The 18,240-nt window shown below is 46.1% G+C and overlaps 1 protein-coding gene across 1 annotated transcript in view; it reads left to right on the top strand.

Moving 5' to 3' along the window:
* The first annotated feature begins 906 nt into the window (after positions 1–906).
* LOC135237499 (carbohydrate sulfotransferase 11-like) overlaps positions 907–18,240 on the top strand; it is a 29,495-nt gene continuing 12,161 nt past the window's right edge. Inside the window, exon 1 of the mRNA XM_064304669.1 lies at positions 907–1,523. Within this exon, the coding sequence (XP_064160739.1) occupies positions 1,430–1,523 (94 nt within the window). The 5' untranslated portion in view covers positions 907–1,429. The remainder of the gene's footprint in view (positions 1,524–18,240) is intronic.

The following is an 18,240-nucleotide window of genomic DNA, read 5'->3' as shown; positions in this document are numbered from 1 at the left end:
TATGTAGGTTTTCAGGAAAACAATCTGGAGTCTTGATGAGCTACAGAATGCAGAAGACAGGGGAGAGGTGTATGGAGACTATTTGTTTCTTATTTGCCTTTATTTAACCAGATACCCATTGAAAAATAAGTTTCTATCTCAGTGGATGCTTTTTGCTGTTTTCTTTTTACAGTTTTATTCCATTTGCAAACAGTGTCCCACTTTACCTGAAACCCCCTAATCCACTTTATCTAACACTGCCAGGGTAAGTGGGACAGAACTGTACAGTGCTCAGTAGGCGCAAGCATGATGTCCCAGTCAGCCTGAAGCCACCCTACTCCCATCATTCCAGTACCCACTCAGTAAGGTAGGGCCTGTGTTTAGGGAATCACTTTTGCTCACTGTTTAAAGCAGTGGTGCTATCTATCCAAGTCTGGGGAAAGACTTTCATTTCTATTTTTGCTGTTTTTTTTTTCAGACCAGCCACTAGATGAGGCTGTAATGACACATTCTACAATTACAGTCGATTTATTTGAGCGGTCATACTTGATATTTAATTATATGAATTTCTTATTTGACACAGCACCTAAATGGAATGTAGTAAAGGATAACTGAAATGTCATAGACTAAAAAACAAACAACAAAAAAAAATACCATTTACACTCAACAACTTCTAAGGCTACATACTGAAACTGGAACTGAAGCCTAATTTTCTTTTTCCCAAAAGCTATAAGATGAGGCAATAGTAAAGAATAAAAAATAAATTCATTACCCGCATGTTTTTAAATGAACGAGGCTACAGAACTGAAGTTTTAGTAAACTAGGTAGCTCATTGCATAATATAATTAGCTGTACTTGAACTGAGAAGGATACGTAGCCTTTTAACTTTAATCAGCGAATCCATCATTACAGGCACACACGTTGGAGTGACTAGGGGGTAGTTATTACGTCATGCATGGCCATTTACTGCCGTCCATGTTATGGGAAAGTTTAGAGTTAACAGGAAAACCGACGTTTCGGCAAATTGAGGCGATGCCTTTAAACCGCTTGGACTGTAAAATATGCGGCACCGGCATTACTTCTTAGTAGTTAAGCCTGGGAGAAACGTGCTCAGTTAGCCAGCTTGGTACCGCAAAGTGTGCTTCTTACTTGCAGTTATCCAGAGGCTTTGGCTATTTATTAGCCACTTGTCTGTCAGGGTTTTTTTGTTTTTTTTTTTCTTTCTGCGATGTTGCTGTACGGGTCAGTAGATTTAAGCGATCTGAGTGTACATGATGTTCTTTAAAGATGACGACTTTCACAACTGCGAATAACCACCAGGTCAGCGACACTCAAAGAAAATTCATAGTAACTTTTTCTTAACGCTACTCTTTTCTCGGCGAGCAGAAGGACTGTCTCGCATGAACCACCGCGGGACCAGGTTTAGGCGCTGCCAATTCGAAGATTCAGGATGAGAAAACCCAAGGTGTGTCGGATGATTCTGGCGACATGTGTGGGTTCTTTCATCGTAGTCGTGTTTTACTTTCAGACCAGCTTAAAACCAGGTAAGTTATGAAAAGGTGGATATTCAGCTAAACAACCTGTAGGTTATTTCAAATAGGCTATTCATTTATGTAGCTACCAGTTCTTAACTTCACAACTGTAGGCTTATTATTATTATTATTATTATTATTATTATTATTATTATTATTATTATTATTGAATGTTGTTGTTGTTAGCAGCAGCAGCAGCTGCTGCAGTAGGAGAATGCTACCAATACTAAGACTACCAGGGCCGACTAGACTGCAGCTGGCAGGGAATTAAAATGAATGAATTTATTGCTCATCATTATGTAGTCTATATTGCAAAATAAGGTGTTTTGTTATTGTACATTTTTTAAAATTATTCCCCCCCAACTTCTTGGTAGTTGTATGTTGAACTTAACGTGAAGTGGGCATCCATGGTATTAATTTTCCCGATTCTGCAATTTGATACCATTTCGCAGTGGAATACTTGCACAAGGCTAAGGATGCTGTCCAGTTGTTCACTTTTCATTCCTGGTCAGCAAATGGAAAAACTCCTGGCCTGCTTTTTGTTGACAACTCTACAGACACTACTTATTTCCGTAAAACTCAGTTGTCATAAATCGGTAATTCTACCACCTTCAGTCGAGTTTGAACCGAACCATTAGTCTATCCCTGAAAAAACTGTAAAGCAACATTTTATGCCTTGTAGCCTATTTGTTAGCATAGGGATTCATTGGTTGCTTTTTTCATTTTACGTTTTTTAAATGAACCATCATTCAGCCAAGGCTGTATACTAGTTTTTCTAGCACTGTAAAAGAGCGATTGAAATTGTCTTATAACTTTTTAGTGCCCTTTGGGAAACCAATCCCAAATAATTGGCCCTTGAAAGTTGATGAGAGAAAGATGTCTTAGCTTATGCCAGAATTTGCAAGCAGAATCAGCAATGAATTCCATCAAATTGCTTCTTTGTCGAAACCATTGTACCTCTTGGACTGGAGCTCTGGACAAGTAGTGTTCAATCTGTGTAACATTGGATCATTGACATCTGTTTTCTGTCAGTATCTTTAAAGGGTAAAATTAATAGCAGCTAGCCCATTGCCACAGGGCAAAGTTTGATGGGATTCAAAGTGTTCAGATTATCTAAATTGGACTTTTGCCATTTAGGCTAAACTATTATTCTAGACTAATGTATGTTTGGTTTGGACATGACTTTCCTTATTGTTAGAAATACAAAGCACTGGCTCTACAAACTGCTTTTTGAGCCAACACGTACCAGTCCATAGATGTAGTGATGATCGCACTGGGTCCGTTGGGCCACATTCATCTTTTATTCCAAGTGAGCTTGGAAACAATTTTGTTCAGATATCCATCAAGTTACTTTTTCTCGACCAGCTTTTTAAAACTCTTCTGCAGTTTGAAAACCAGATATTTTGTTAAACTTATTCACCCAAGGAACACTTGGGCCTTGCAGTGTTTGTGGACTGAGTGCGTGCAGCGCTTGTGAGCTGCTTTGCTGAAACTCCCTGGGCCAGTCAGTCAGTCCTTCCCTCTGCTCAGCACAATGGCTGCATTCAGGGCTGGCAGAGCAAATCAAGATCACACCGTGGACCCGCTCCGTGTGCAGGGGGATTTTTCTTTTGGGCTCGTTTCATGAAATTCCCTGGTCGCAAGATGTGTTGTACAGCAGTTTAAACTACTGAAAATGTAATTGTTTGGTGATACCGTGTACTTGTATTTAGATGTGTAACAGAGAAGGTTTTGCTGCTGACTTGGAGCTACTGTACTTCTTGATTAATGAAAGGCCTCATCTCATATATCCTGGCAAAACAGTGAATTGTGTTTGATATATGGTGCTCAGTACTGTGAAATGTATTCCGGAAGGTACCAGTACAAAAAAGGACCCTCCTCCTCTGTCCTGCGCACCAGTGGCTGCGGTGCTGTCCTCTCTCCTCGCTCTAGCACAGTGAGGTCTATTCCATACATGCTCAGTTCCTTCCTCCCCTCGTGCAGTTCGTTCGGTTCCTATGCAGATGGTCAAAGCTGTCAAAGATCAGTGTAACTATACACCATACTCCGCATTCGTTCTGTTGTTTCCAGCCAGTAGGCACGAGAGGTCCAACATTTTGTGGTTGTGTGACCAAAATAGCTGTATGTTCATCCAGAGCCCTGTGACCTAAGATTCTGTCTGTGGTTGTACGGACAGGCCACCGATGTTTTGAGAAACTTTGCACTGTGCAGCCACAGGAAATTTAGAGGAAGAAACTCCCCAAAAAACAGACATGAAAATTCATATCTGAAGGAACGTGTTTTGCATCTCTATTTAGTTTTGAAAGCCGCATTCACTTACTTCTGGGTCTACTGCAGTCTTTCACATTTTTCAGTAGGGATGCACAATAATATTGGTTGGGGTCATCAATATGATGATGTCATGATACATGTCACATTTAAAAACTAACCTAATCACAGCCATCTGAACCCCTTATTTGCTGTTTATTTTTAATTTATCATTTTTGTCATCCAAACCCATGAGCTACTCTGTAGCTCTCTAGAGCTGTTCTGTTCTCTGTATAACATGTTGAAATAGCCTACTTGTTATACTAATAAAATGTAATATTTTTTCCTTCATAAGTTAGCATGTCCTCATCTACTACTTCCCTGGATGTGTAAACTTGATTGCAGTTTACATTTGTAAATCAGGTAGGTGACCACTTCAGCGTATATTGGGTATTGATATTGGCCCAGAATGTCCATAGCATGCACTCCCCATGCACCACTGCACTAAAGGAAGACTAGTGTCCAAGAGGGTGGGAGGTGAATGGAGGCTTGATGGACTGAGTAAGGAGTATAGAAGCAAAATCCTCACTTGATGTAGTTATTTTTCCACAGTGTGAATTTCCATGTGTGTATGCACCTTCATTTTGAGAGGCTTTACCACAAGATCTGCCCAGGTTTGGCCTTTGGTTTGCATGCAGAAAGAGGACAGAAAGCGAGGCTGCAGTAGCACTTGGCTCAACCTCTGATACGACTGTTTCCTGCAGACCAAGCAGGAGCCCCTCCCCCCCGCCTTCCCACTGAGGCAGAGACCTCTCATGCCGACACTGTCTGGACTTGAGCAGAGATTCCTGGGGCCATAAATGACCTGACAATGGGGATTACATGCACGGACTCACGCACTCGCGCACACACACACCAAATACACACACACCGCACACGCATACCTGCAAAATTAAGGAAATGTGTTGATTAAATCCAGGCTGATTTCTCCACAAATTTAGTAATGGTGGTAATTGAAAACTGCTATCCACTGCTATAACCGCCTCTTCCTGGCCTCTATGGAATGAATGAATGAATGAATGAGTCAGTCAGTCAGTCAGTCAGTTAGTAAAAATGTAGGCCAATTTGATTATTGTGCTCAAAAATAATAATTACAGAATACTCCACTGAATACATTTTTACAAAAAAAATGATGTTTTGCCCCCCTGGAACATCTTGTATTTTGAAATCTATTGTATGCTGAATATTCTAGAGGCAGTGTAAATTACTTTTGCTCATGAGAGAATGGAAAAACACTGAAAAATGTTTTTCTGGGGAAGAAAAAACATGGAAAAATTCCCCCTGGCCCACTTGTGGAATCAAAAAAAGAAAAGAAAAGAATTAACAGAAAATCTCTCTATGGGTCTTTGGGTGCGTAACAGCGTAATTAAGTTAACTTAAGAGGAAAGGAGGCTGGCAGGAATGTGCACGGTGTGCCATGTTATCAGATATCAGCAGCCGAAGCAGAGAGAAAGTGATGTAGGATCCAGTTTAGAAGATGGCCTCCATGCTGGTCAGGGAGTTGAGCTTCCTGGTGTGGCTCTGGAGTGTGTTGGTAGTTGAAATGGATGTGAGATCTTTACAGGCTCTACGCTGACCTGGGATTGAATTCCGTTCCATGAGCCCTGGGTAAAGGAGGTTTTTTTTATTTTTTAAAGTCAGTTTGGGATGTTGATGGTATGAGGCAGAGGGGGGACTAGAGCGATTGGGGAGGTAAAATTGAGAAAGGGGAAAGGGCTCCACAGGCCCCAAGTGATGGATAACAGTGTTTTTGAGAACTTTACAGTTTCGTAATACTGTATGAAGGGACAGGGCGGACCCACAGCAGTAGCTGAAATATAGCACTATTGCCGGGGGTTAAAAAACACGTTTAACCCTAAGGAAATAAGACTGGGCTTTTACCTGGGGATGTTTCAACACTGAGAGAGTCTAATGGTTTGCCTTACAGTGCGTGTAATTTGCTTGCGGGTCAGTTCTCTCTGCTGTTTCAGTCTCTTGGACTCAAATAAGTTAAAATTAAACTCGGTGGTAGATGATTGGCTGGTTGGTGTCCACGGTTCCAAATCGACCTGTCTGTGGAAGTGCACTCTGCGTAACTGAGTGTCCCGCCTATGTTCCGGGATCCTGATTCAGCGCGGATTCCTCCACATGTGTCTTCATGCTAACGGGCTAAATTGCTCCCGGCTGTGCTCGGGATGGGAATTAACTGTTGTACTTGGCAAGCATATGTATGCCAAAAAGGGCATTTTTCCCCCTAATTTTTTTGTTCTCTTTCTTTTTTGCAAATGTATGAGCCCTGCAGCCAGGTTGCCGAATGATTGCACCTGCCTGCTTCATAATGTCTGCTTCCAGCATTCAGTAGATTTATTCTTTTTTTTTTTGAGCGATGACATTGCACAGGCTGGTAGATGAACTTTACTTCAGTTAGTCCACTAATTTATCATTCCAACGTTTGAACAAACCTGCCCCCCGGCTGTTTTTCAGTCGGCTGTAAGCAGAGCCCTCCTTCTAACGTCTCTCCCTGCTCAGTCGGAACAACATCCTTGCTCCCTCAGCGCCCAGAAATGGCCAATAGGAAGAGCTGATATCACATGTTCTGGTGCCGTTTAAGTCGTATCACATCGCTGTCGATGCCACCAGGAAATGCTTCACCCCATAGTGGTGTGTAGCTTTGTCATCTATGGCTGACATCGGAGTTTCTGTTCCTTAACCTTTGACAGATGTTGAAAAGTACATGAAAAACAGGTGCCTGCCATACGTCGAGCGACATTCTCGTAACGCTCCCACTCGCACGCGCCGGTGCATATTTTCCACAGCATTTTACAGTAATCATCCGGCAGTAGGAGTCCCAGCCCTGTGGGTGCAAGATTTACTGTGGGCCCGGGTACGGAGCAGGGCTCGTGACACGAACAGGAACACCCTCAGTGTGTCGCCTGCTTCCTGAGCCGTTGGTACCAGGAGAGGGGGCGTGCCGTGGGCTCTGGCGAAAATGTAGCGCACAGGTGCTGGCGAGGCTGTATAAATGTGAAGTGGCCTGGTGAAATGTGACCAGAAAAGGACTTTGTCTGGGCGTGAGATGAGTCACTTTTCTACATCGTTGGTCAAATGAGATCATTCGCTGTTTTCGGTGGGCTACGCTCACACCTCTGACTTGATAGCGCTGTGGTCAGCTGGAGTAGTGTCTTGTGACACGAGTCCCTTCACGGCCACAGTAGTGTGGGGTGGGTGTGCGGCACACATTTAAAATTTAAGCATGCTTCACACTGCAGAACAGCAACTGGTAAATTCACAATTGGTGTCATCATATCAGTGACATCAAAACACCAATTCACTGAAGGAAAATTCTTGACAAGGGAAATATTCTGTGTAAATAGGCTCTGTGTGGTTGTGTGGGCAGAAGTAGTTAACTTAGCAGCAATTCCAGGAAGATCTATAGCAACTCTTCCCCGAAACTGAATTCAGCACATTTTTACAACAGTGAAATTTAGTCATCATGTAGGCTACTTCTAAGTCTGTGGAAATAAATGTAGAGCTGGTGCTGTGCTTGAGTGTATTGCTGGCTCTGAATGATTTTTCTCTGATGTACAAAGTTTGTGACTAGTCTATGAGCTGTCTATTCCAGAAGGAAAAGGTAATTTGTTGGGTAACCATGGTAAAATAACTATACAGGATGCTGGTGCAAATCAAGTTAAGGCTAAGCTGCAAAACCTTCCCTCTTTGTTTTTTGTTTTTTTTTCTCCCGCTGGTGTCCCTTTGTTGGCAGCGTGCCAAAAATCGGCCGACTGAAACCACTAAAATAACATCTACAGCGCTGCTGTGAATACAAAGCAAAGCTCCGGTACAATGGATGGGTTACCCTGACAGCCGTGCCGTGAAAGCTCAGAGGACGCTTCGCTTTTCAGAGAGGAGCATCTGTGCTGTGTTAACGCAGCAGGACCAACAGCAGAGACGCTGCGTTTCATTAGCCTGGAGACTGCAGCCAAGTGAGGTGTCTGTTTAAAATAACAATAATACTAATATTCATCTCTGCCCCTTTCCTTTTCTCTTTTTTCCCTCTCTCTCTCTCTCTCTCTCTCTCTTAACAGCGTATTAAGTGATGGTAATGGATGACAACGTGGAAAATGCAGGCCGTTCATGTGAGAGTGCCACGGCAGTTGGGCTTTGTCACTTTGCACACGACGGTGCTTTCCACCGCGGAACTGTGGCCTCATTTCGGGCTCACACGTGGAGAGAGAGATTAAAGCTGCAGCTCACCGGTCGCTCCTGGAGCCAGTGAGGGAGGGGGGAGGGGGGGGGAGAGGGGCAGGGGGAGGGGGCGTCTCTGCGAGAGCTCCGGTACGAGGCCTGCACGTGCTCCTCGTTAGGGCCAGCTCAGCGGGGAGCCCTCCGCCAGCCAGTCCCAACGCTTCGCCCAGTCAGGGCATTCTTCACCGCCGTTTCTGTTTATTTGTGTTTGTTAAACTTTACGGCTTTCCGGTCCCCTCAGTGAGCACATATTTTGAACTTTGAGGACCCCTGGTCCTTAAAGTTGGCAGGGTTAAAGAGATAGAGAAGCTTTTACGAGTGGGCCTGCGGTTGAGAGTGCGTCTGTGTGGGTTGGTGTGTCCAGGTTTCAAGCTGGTAAAAGTTATTTGACATGTTCTGAGATGCTGTATTGTATTGACAGTATCTGGCAGACAGTATAAGGCAGAGGTTCAGAAAAGTGAGGTTTGCATACGTGATCTTTGTAATAATTCTACTTAATTGCTGTCTCATTTTGATCCATATATAACGACATCACAACTTAGATACACGTCATTGTGGGTGCAATATTTAGCCTGTAGTGCGTGTGGGACAAAGGTGTCAGAAGTTAATCATTTTATTAGGTACAATGTCGGGGGAGCTGGTGTTGAGCTATACCGCGGTCATTCAGGGGGCAAGTTTTGTGGACTCTGGATCTAAGGCTCAGTGTGAGGACTTGGCGCATTACAGTAGGGTTTGGCTCGCACTTCCTAAATCCTCTTCCCTTATCTGCGGGTGGCTCCCGCTGCGCACTTTATGTAACGCTACTCTGTTTTCGGCTGAGGAGTCTGCGCCCTTCCTTCCTCCCAGAAGCCTTTTAAAAAACGCCTCTTGGGTGTCAGTGCTTAAGGTTCCTCTAAAAATACTGCTGCCCGTGCTTTAGAAACACAAATTTATTTTAAAGCTGCCCGGCTGTGCGTTGGGCCCTGGTGACTCTTGCAGGGTCACATGGTACTGGCAGCGCCAGGGGGTTCAGTGGTGTTCAGCCTCTCGGTCTTCCAGCCTTTCGCTCCCAGCTGCCCCAGTGTAAGCGCGGAAGTGGCGAGCGAGGGCGCTGGGGAAACGCAGCCGGTTCGTATACGTTTACTGCGGCAGCAGCTGCACGTGCCGATGAAGCTCTTTTTATGCTCAGTGTAACCAACTGCAACTCTGTTTGCTTCCATGGCGCTCGCAAGATTGGCTGATGTTCCTGCGTCCAGCAACACTTCCTGGTCCGGGCAACAGCGTTAATCCTCAGATTGTCCGCCCAGTCCTTGGGCTTACGGTAAATGGCATTCAGTAAAACAGGAAGTCAGAGCCGAGTTACATGCACCCCCAAGAGAACAAACTCAGATTGGATTTAGTGCTTAGCCACCGGGAGATGAATATTTGGCGGTGTTATAAATATTTGGATAGGGTGAGGATTAGTTGGCGGGATTAAGGCGAGGAGCGCTTGCCACCATCGCGGTTGCGCTCCACTTCCGCCAACGGTAACTTTGAACCTTTTAGTCTTCAGACCGCATCCAGCCAAATCCTTTCAGTCGGGTCACGTCGGAACCCGCCAAAGAACAGCTGTGCCCGCCGTTCCACACGAGTCAGGATAGCGGTACCGGGCTCGCCTCGGTTTGGTGATGCAGTCTAGGGTTCCTCCCAGGAAAATAATTAGTGGAGGTGGAAGTGCTTCAGAGGGTAAGCAGTGGCGGAGTGAAGGGGCGAGCCGCACACATTCATTGGCTGGTTCAACGTAAGATTACGGAGATCTGAGGTTTTATTGACTGAGGTTAAGTCCGAGGCTTTATCGATTTTTCTCTGTTGCAGAGGCGCTTGTACATTTCCTAAATTTACTTGGACCTATTAATTCAGCTATTAGCCTAATACCCGGGAAAGCCCATGCAGACTTAATATTCTGTTATTTTTCATATGACAAGGACATTTTTTCAGCAGGAGATTAGTCTGTGAAGTCCAGAACATTAGGCTGTGAACTCCAGAGCATTAGGCTGTGAAGCCCAGAGGAGGCGGCTCACACACATTAGTTGCTTTTTCCTTTTTTTGTTTGAAGGGGCCCCCTTAACGACCTTGTTGTTGAGCAACGTCAGTGATGACACTGCTGGAGCTAGCGATGAGTGCGCTGTAATCCGGCTGTGGTGAAGTAGATTACGTGGCAGAGAGCTCCCACCTCTGCTGTCTCTGTGTTTTAAGTTAATCTACAGCTACTCTGCGCTGCAGCTTGGAGACGGGGCCCCAAAGCACCAGAGATTTGTGTTCCAGTCTGTCAAGTGAAATTCCACCCTGGACAGAGATGAAGCACACATGTGGCCATGTGTGTGTAGGTGTGTGTGTGTGTATGTATGTGTGTGTGTGTATGCGTGTGTGTATGTATGTATGTGTGTGTATGTGTGTGTGAGTGGGAGATGGAAAATGTGTGCATCATGTTATATGAGAGAACTAAGGTGTGGTAGAGGTATTAAAAACCTCTTGAGGGCACTGGGAAGTCCCTATTAAATTCCATGTATGCATGAAGACAGATTTCCATTTTGGAACTGTTTTACCATCAGCCAACCACTCTTTCCCGCTTCAGAACGATAGTCCTCATAGTAATGAACTTATGATGCGGGACCATTGGATGTCGGTTTTAGGGAATTAATTGAGAGAGGAATTGTACGGGAAAAAAGGCACAAGAATGTGAGGAAAGAAGACTATGGAGAAGAAGGAATTTTCTAGGTTTTTTAGGCTTGATGCCAGGATGGTATGGCTGTCAGAACTGTCTCCCTGAAACTGACCCCTGTCCACTATTGGGTTAATTTCCTCCACACGCATTCATTTGAATTCAGTTCAGCTTCATTTGTCTGGTGTTTATTTATTGTCACAAAGAAGCTTTAGGTTGGATAGGCAAAAGAAATTTGGGCAAAAGCCCAGACGTGAACCCAAAAAAAGTGAGCAATTGAGGTAAAAAAAATACTCCCCAGTGGGAAGAAATCTTGAGTGGAATCTGGCTGTAGAGGGGGAGCCCATCCTCCACTGGCTGGCCTGGTGTAATGCTTAAGATAGAATGAATGGTAACAGAAATGCAATGAGGGATCTAACAGAGCAAAGGACAAAATGAGCATGTCTGCTTTCTACCTGTATAGGTATAAATGCTTGCAGCCTGGAGTTATGATGCCTTTACCCCCATCTGCACCCTTCTGGTTTATATTTAAGATGCAGTGATAGGTCTGTGAGTGCTGCAGGTTGTCCATGTCGTGTTCATGGAGGTGCAGAGCAGATTCTGACAGAACTGGTACAGGTACTGTGATGTCAGACCCAAGCGTCAGAGAGTATTACACGCGGTTCTTGGGCCCTCTTTCTGACCTACAGCGCGGGGATGTGGGCACCGGGAGCTCTTTCAGAATGGCAGAACTGCCTCTACCACACCCCGGGGCCCAGGCGAAGGCACGGGAGCACCTGGCACACACCCCCGGCCCGAAACCGACCCTCGCGAGCGCAGATGCGCGCTGACGCACCAACCGTGACCTGCACGACACGGACGCACTGACATCAGCCCTCTGACACACGCCGATACCAACACTCACGCACATGACACGGACACGCGCTACGTCAGCTCTCACACGCACCGCACGCTGACATCAGCCCTCTGACACACGCCACGGACATGCGCTACGTCAGCTCTCACACGCACCGCACGCTGACATCAGCCCTCTGACACACGCCACGGACACGCGCTACGTCAGCTCTCACACGCACCGCACGCTGACATCAGCCCTCTGACACACGCCACGGACACGCGCTACGTCAGCTCTCACACGCACCGCACGCTGACATCAGCCCTCTGACACACGCCACGGACACGCGCTACGTCAGCTCTCACACGCACCGCACGCTGACATCAGCCCTCTGACACACGCCATGGACATGCGCTACGTCAGCTCTCACACGTACCGCATGCTGACATCAGCCCTCAGACACACACCGACACCACCCTCACACACACCACCTCACGCACACGACACCACCCTCTCACACACAACACTATCCTCCGCACACGACACCACCCCTCAACACACGACACCACCCTCACACACACAACATTATCCTCACGCACACGACACCACCCTCTCACACACGACACCACCCTCACACACACGACACCACCCTCACACACATGACATGGACATGCGCTACGTCACGCGCACGACATGCTGACATCGGCCCTCAGACGTGTTGACAACGCCCTCACGCTCAGCAGCCACGTGATGGAACAAGTGTCGATCGTGTGAAAGATAAACGTGAGAAACGGTAGTTTGAAATGCCTCTGGCTGTTGAGAGTACTGGATGCCTTCAGGAGGCCTGAAGTTTGGCAGAGCTTTTGCTCTGGCTCTGCCTGGTGCAGCTTGCGTATTTACAGTACAGTACGGTGGACCGAGCTCATATCACTCAGTGCACTCTTGCTCAACAGCTCTCTTTGATCAGCGACAAATGAATTCCACCTGACATTATATGGCTTTTTTGCTATTTGATTTGAATTTTTTTTCTGAGCTTCAAGCGAACCGCGATTTACGATTGACTTTTAGATGTTGACCCGACATCTGCCCTGCAATCTCTGGCGATGCGTTAGGCGTATTGAACTAGGTGGCGGTGATTCCTGGACGGGGGTCTACTTTCATTGTTCCGGAAGGGGAGATGCTGCGTGTGGGGGGGCGGAGCTTGCGGGCGTGTCTGAACTCGCCCGCTGCTCGTGGCTCGGGTTGGGAGGAATGCGCCCCATTAAACCAGCCTCCCTGCCGAGGAGAGGGGAGGTGCTGTCTGAGGGAGGTGACCTCCTGCGGCTCTGGTTGGAAAGTCCCAAAACAGCCCGGGGCGGCAGCGCTGACAAAGACATGTCTGCTGAGTGCTGTGGCACACCCTGTGTTCAGCCAGCTGAAGGCTGTGTCCTGCTTTTACTGTGGCGCTTATACACATTCATATTTATGTTAATAAACGGTGATGTCCAGTGCGACTTACACAAGTACCTATAGGTTAAGGCAAATGGCGGTGCTCATGCCAAGTCATCAAGTGACAACCCATTGTTGTCAATACGTACAGTAAGCTTAAAATATGAAGTAAGAAGCTGTAGTCAGTGCAAGAGGGAAGGCAAATGTGTTAAGGGAGGTCGGTTAGACTTAGCATAGAGCTAGTAGTCTCATTGACCCGTGCGCATTAGGTGAGCCGAAGCTCAGTTTAAATGTGCGTCTTCAGCCTGCGGCAGAAGTTGGTCAGTGTGTCCTGACCAGTGGGGAGCTCGTTCCCCCACCATTTAGAACAGCTCTCAGACCCTTTCCAGGGAAAACGCGAAGGCATTTTAGGAATGTGATTAATGCTTAATTAGTTTGGTTGAAGTAAGAGGATAGGGATGAATATGAATAAGTTTCCCTCTCTGTGGCTCAGGGAATGGGGGGTGGGGGGTTAGGTCTCGGTCCAGCCTGCTGAATGAATAACAGTTTTCATGCTGATGTCTTTCATCACTGCTTTATTGAAAAAGAGTGGACGGGGGGGGGGGGCACGGGCACGGCGTCCTCTTCAGCAGCCGCCCCGGCGCAGCCTCTTTTGTGCCCATTTCACCTCACCATTACCGTTCTCCGCTGCACTCTTTCGCTGTTTCTTTCGTCCGTTTCACCACTGGTAATGCCCCTCAGCGCGTGTGACCTCATTACAGTTACAGCTTTTTGATCGTAAGACGGTTGAATGAATGACTAAATGCTTTCTCCGTATTTTTCGCGGTTATATGTAGTGTCAGAGATGTGGTATTGTACCAGCGTGTTGAAAAGAAAGCGGGCGGACTCCTGTCTTTTCCTCCTTGAGAGAGACTGCTTGTTTTGCAGTGCGCTGAAGGGCCAGAGGAACGCTCTCCAGGGAGGCCGCTCTCAGAGAGGGGCCCTGAAGGCCTTTTGTAGCGGAGTGATTGACTGGGCTCTGGGGGGGCCGGGGGAGCCAGAGGGTCACGTATTGGAATTTTGGAAAAGCAGATGGAGAGCACTGGAGCCTGTCATGAAATTTGGGAACTCGGACTAGAAGCGGCGTAAAGCCCGCCCCTGCGGGGGTATTGTGAAGGTTTAGCCCAGTTCTTAACGCTGGTGTTGACCACTTCATAATCGTTTTGAGACGTGCCTGCTTTCAGGTAAAACCGTGAACGTTTGGAGAAAATGTGATTACCTTGTCGGATTCGCACACTTATTACGTAAGTTTAAAAAAAGAAGTAAAAGCGTCCAGATTCAGCCCTTCAGCGTTTATGACTTTCATAAAAGCGAGCATGTGCTCTCAGTGTGCGCCGTGCGCCTCGTCGATCGCGCCGCCCGCACACAACTCTTTTGTGCTGAGAGGATGGTATGGCTCGAGTTAGCGCGATTAAAGCCGCTATCTGACCTCCCCAGGCAAACGCGGCCTGGCAGCGCTAGGAACCGCGGACAGAAACCCGAGCCTGGCGTCGGGAGCGACTGTCTTCCATTAGGGCTCAATCTCCGGCGGTAACCCGAAGCCCCGGCCAGTAAGCTTTGAATTTCGCGCAAGGTGGAGCCCGGTTGACCCGGGTCAACGTGACTGCGTCGTGCAGTCCGCTGTACCTCATCCTGTGTCTGCACGCTGCAGCGAATGGGCCCAGTCAATAAGGTGACCCCTGGAAATAGTCTAGAAAGTAGGTGTGTTCCTGTTTTCTCAGTAATGTTATGACGTTTTTATTTCTTTTCTTTTTTTCTTTTTAAATTACCCGCTATCAATTACTTTGAAACATTGAGAGGTCCCTTTAATTCAGTTAGGCGGTTAATGGAAAAATACCGGAGGCATTCGGTCCTGAAATGGAGGTGAATAATGGGAGAATGAGACTGTTCATTTTTTGTCCCTCATGACATGGCCAGTTCCACAGATAAAGTGTGGCCAAAATAACTGTTAGGGAATACATGTGGAAGGTCAGCGAATGAAAGCCGGTTTGAAACGAATTTTCTTTAGCGAGGCAAATATTTTTGGTATTCATATGAGAAACGGGCAGCAGACACTGGCCGTCCTGTTCGGCTGGCTGGACTGCTAGCTGGGCATAGATGTGGATAAATAGGTTGTTGACTTGTGTGTGCCCACACTGTGCCCTTCTGTCAGGCCAGTGCTGATGCCAGTTGCTCTGGGCAGCACACCTCCTGGAGCCCCCCCCACCCCCCTCTCCTGGTTCTTTCCAACACAGCATTCAACCACATCAGGATGAAGGTGGACTGGCACTTTACAGCTGGTACAGCTGCCTCTTATTCACAGGGCTGGTAGGATCTTTCTGTGCACACACAGCCTCCATTGACAAATTCAGGGTGTGAGCCTTAAATTTGTGTTTGCCACTTTTTTTAGGGGAAGAGTATTTTTTTCTGATTTAAAAAAAAATATATATATATATATTTTTATTCAGATAAAAGAAGAGACAAGATGAGAAAACGGCATGGTGGCGATCGAATGGGGACTCTTATTTTGCTTAAGAGATGGCCGTCCTGTGGACTGTCACACCTGTCAGCAGTTTTGTCACATTTTTAATGGCAAAAAATAAGTGTACTGTGTGTTTACGTATGAGGATCTCCTGCACTAACGCGCTATCCTCAACGTTACAGAAAGAGCTTGTTGCTCCCGGCCCAATTGGGCCAATAATGAATGTGCAAATCCAACATTATACTGAAAGGTGCCCAGAGTCTAATCCTGTGACCGCGCTGTTTTGCATTTTTTTCCACAGATGGAGATTAAAGCAGGTTTCGGAGTTTACAATATAACAGATATATTTGCTTTCAAAACAAATGTATAATTGTTTGTATGTATAATTGTAGTCAGATCGGGTTTTGACCCGGAGGGCAATGACTGGTGATTGTGGATGTGATTTTATTTTTTTTTGTAGCTTTTTTTAATGCCAAAGACCCTATCTACTTCTCCACAGGCAAAGCATTGCAGAATAGAACAGTTAACTCAAACCTCTAACAGAACAGTTAGAGGTTTGAGTTTGAGCAAGGGTCTTTCAACACAAGATGTGACTGCGTATCAGGATGAGGTAACCACAGACAGCAGAAGCTAAATTTGAACTCTTATCGGTGTGATCGTGATAAGCCAAAATATCTTCCATCCTGGCTGTCAAATTGTATTCGTTGAAAAGTGGGGTGAAATGTCCTTGGTAGCAGTGCTGCGGGCTTAGGACTGTTTGTAACTGAGCTTCTGTCTTTTTATCAAAACCACAGAGTTCTCACGAAACATTTGTCTTCAAGTTTAGCCAAAAAATGTGTGCTGAAAATGTTCGCTCATCTGCGTTTTTATGTGCGGTGTTTCAGCAAACTCATTAACAGGCCAGCATTACCACTGTGTGAATTTTTAATTTGGTGCATGCTTCCTCTTCCTCCTTATAGTTTTAAACATTCATGTGATGGTTACATGAACGTGACTCTTTTTTCATGTCACATCTTTTTTAATGTTTCAGAGTCTAGAATATAATCAGTTTAGTTTACCTAAGAATGCGCGAGCATGTTTGGATGCGATACAGGTTTAACTGTGTGATTTGATATTTCAAATCCGCCACACTGGAGCTGTCGCATCTTTTTTCCTCGCCAGTTAAATCTTGGGCCTCTGTCTATTCACTCTATGCCCATCTAACCCACTGGCCAATAGGATCGCTTGTCACATAGCCCATTAATGATCATTTTATCCCACGCCATCAGGTGATGCGTGCATCACAATTTCATGTTTGTAAATCATGACAGTGCATCAGGAAGAGATGCTGTTTAAAGGAAGTTATTGAAACCCTCACTGAACCCTATTTCCTGCTGTGTTGTCAAACTGGCTCCCTGACCAGTTCCCGTGGTGGAAGTAAGGTAATGAGACGCAGAACTTCCTGCGTAAAGGTTTTTGCAGTATGGGGTTCAGTCGGGGTGGCACTGCATCGTCATGCCCTCCCTGTTGGCAGCGTGCTCCCGACTAGCCACCTACTAGCTGCACGCGTGGGTGGTGAGCGCGGTCAGTCATGCGGTCACTTGCGCCAATTCCGCCCAAGGGCACCGGGAACTTCATATCGTACCAATTTACCCTTCCCAGTATGTAATTAAAGGTGTTTTCTACGTCTTGCTCAATTGCTGTTTCTGTCAGAGGGTGGAAAATTCCAGTACGTGACACTTCTGAAGATCCATGGCCAAAGGGAGTTGATTATTACACAATTTCTCTGCGGTTTTACATGACCAGTACTCTTGAAACAAGGGGACTTTTATCTTGTATAATTTATTCCTCCAGAAGTGTTTACAGTCAGCCTGTTCATAGCTTTTTGGATTCATTTGTATCACGAGAGAATGTTACGGCTTAGTATTTTATGGGAAATGTTGCTTTACCAGAATTTGAAATGCACTACATTTCCAAAAGTATGTGGACACCCCTTCTAATTAGTAGTTTTGGCTATTTCAGCTACACCCATTGCTAACAGGTGCATAAAATCAAGCATACAGCCATGCAATCTCTATTGACAAACATTGGCAGTAGAATGGGTCATACTGAAGAGCTCAGTGACTTTCAACGTGGCACTGTCGTAGAATGCCTCCTTTCCAACAAGTCAGTTTGTCAAATTTCTGCCCTGCTCGAGCTGCCTCAGTCAACTGTGCTGTTATCGTAGTAAGTAGAAACGTGTTGGAGCAACTTCAGCTCAGCCGTGTAACGGTAGGCCACACAAGCTCACAGAGCAGGACCGCCGAGTGCTGAAGCATGCAGCACATTAAAATAATAATAATAATAATAATCTGTCCTCGGTCGCAGCACTCACTACAGGGGTTCAAATTACCTCTGGAAACAATGTCAGCACAAGTATTGTTTGTCAAGAGATTCATGAAATGGGTTTCCATGGCCAAGCAGCCGTACACAAGCCTGAGATCACCATGCGCAATGCCTAGGGTCGGCTGGAGTGGCGTAAACCTCACTAATGCTCTTGTGGCTGAATTGAAGCGAATCCCTGCAGCCGTGTTCCAAAATCTACTGGAATTCCTTCTCAGAAGAGTGGAGGCTGTTTCAGCAGCAAAGGGGAGTCAAACTCTATATTAATGCCATTTTGGATGTTCAGCAAGTACATATGGGTGTGATGTTCAGGTGTCCACATAAAATTGAAAATTGAAATGTAGTGTACCTCTTTCATACCCCTCAGCTGTAGATTTTGTGCATCGACATTTCA

This window comes from Anguilla rostrata, chromosome 13 (assembly GCF_018555375.3).
Source record: "Anguilla rostrata isolate EN2019 chromosome 13, ASM1855537v3, whole genome shotgun sequence".
Taxonomy (NCBI): domain Eukaryota; kingdom Metazoa; phylum Chordata; class Actinopteri; order Anguilliformes; family Anguillidae; genus Anguilla; species Anguilla rostrata.
Note: the sequence above shows the minus strand (reverse complement) of the source record. Positions and strands in the feature narration are given on the sequence as shown.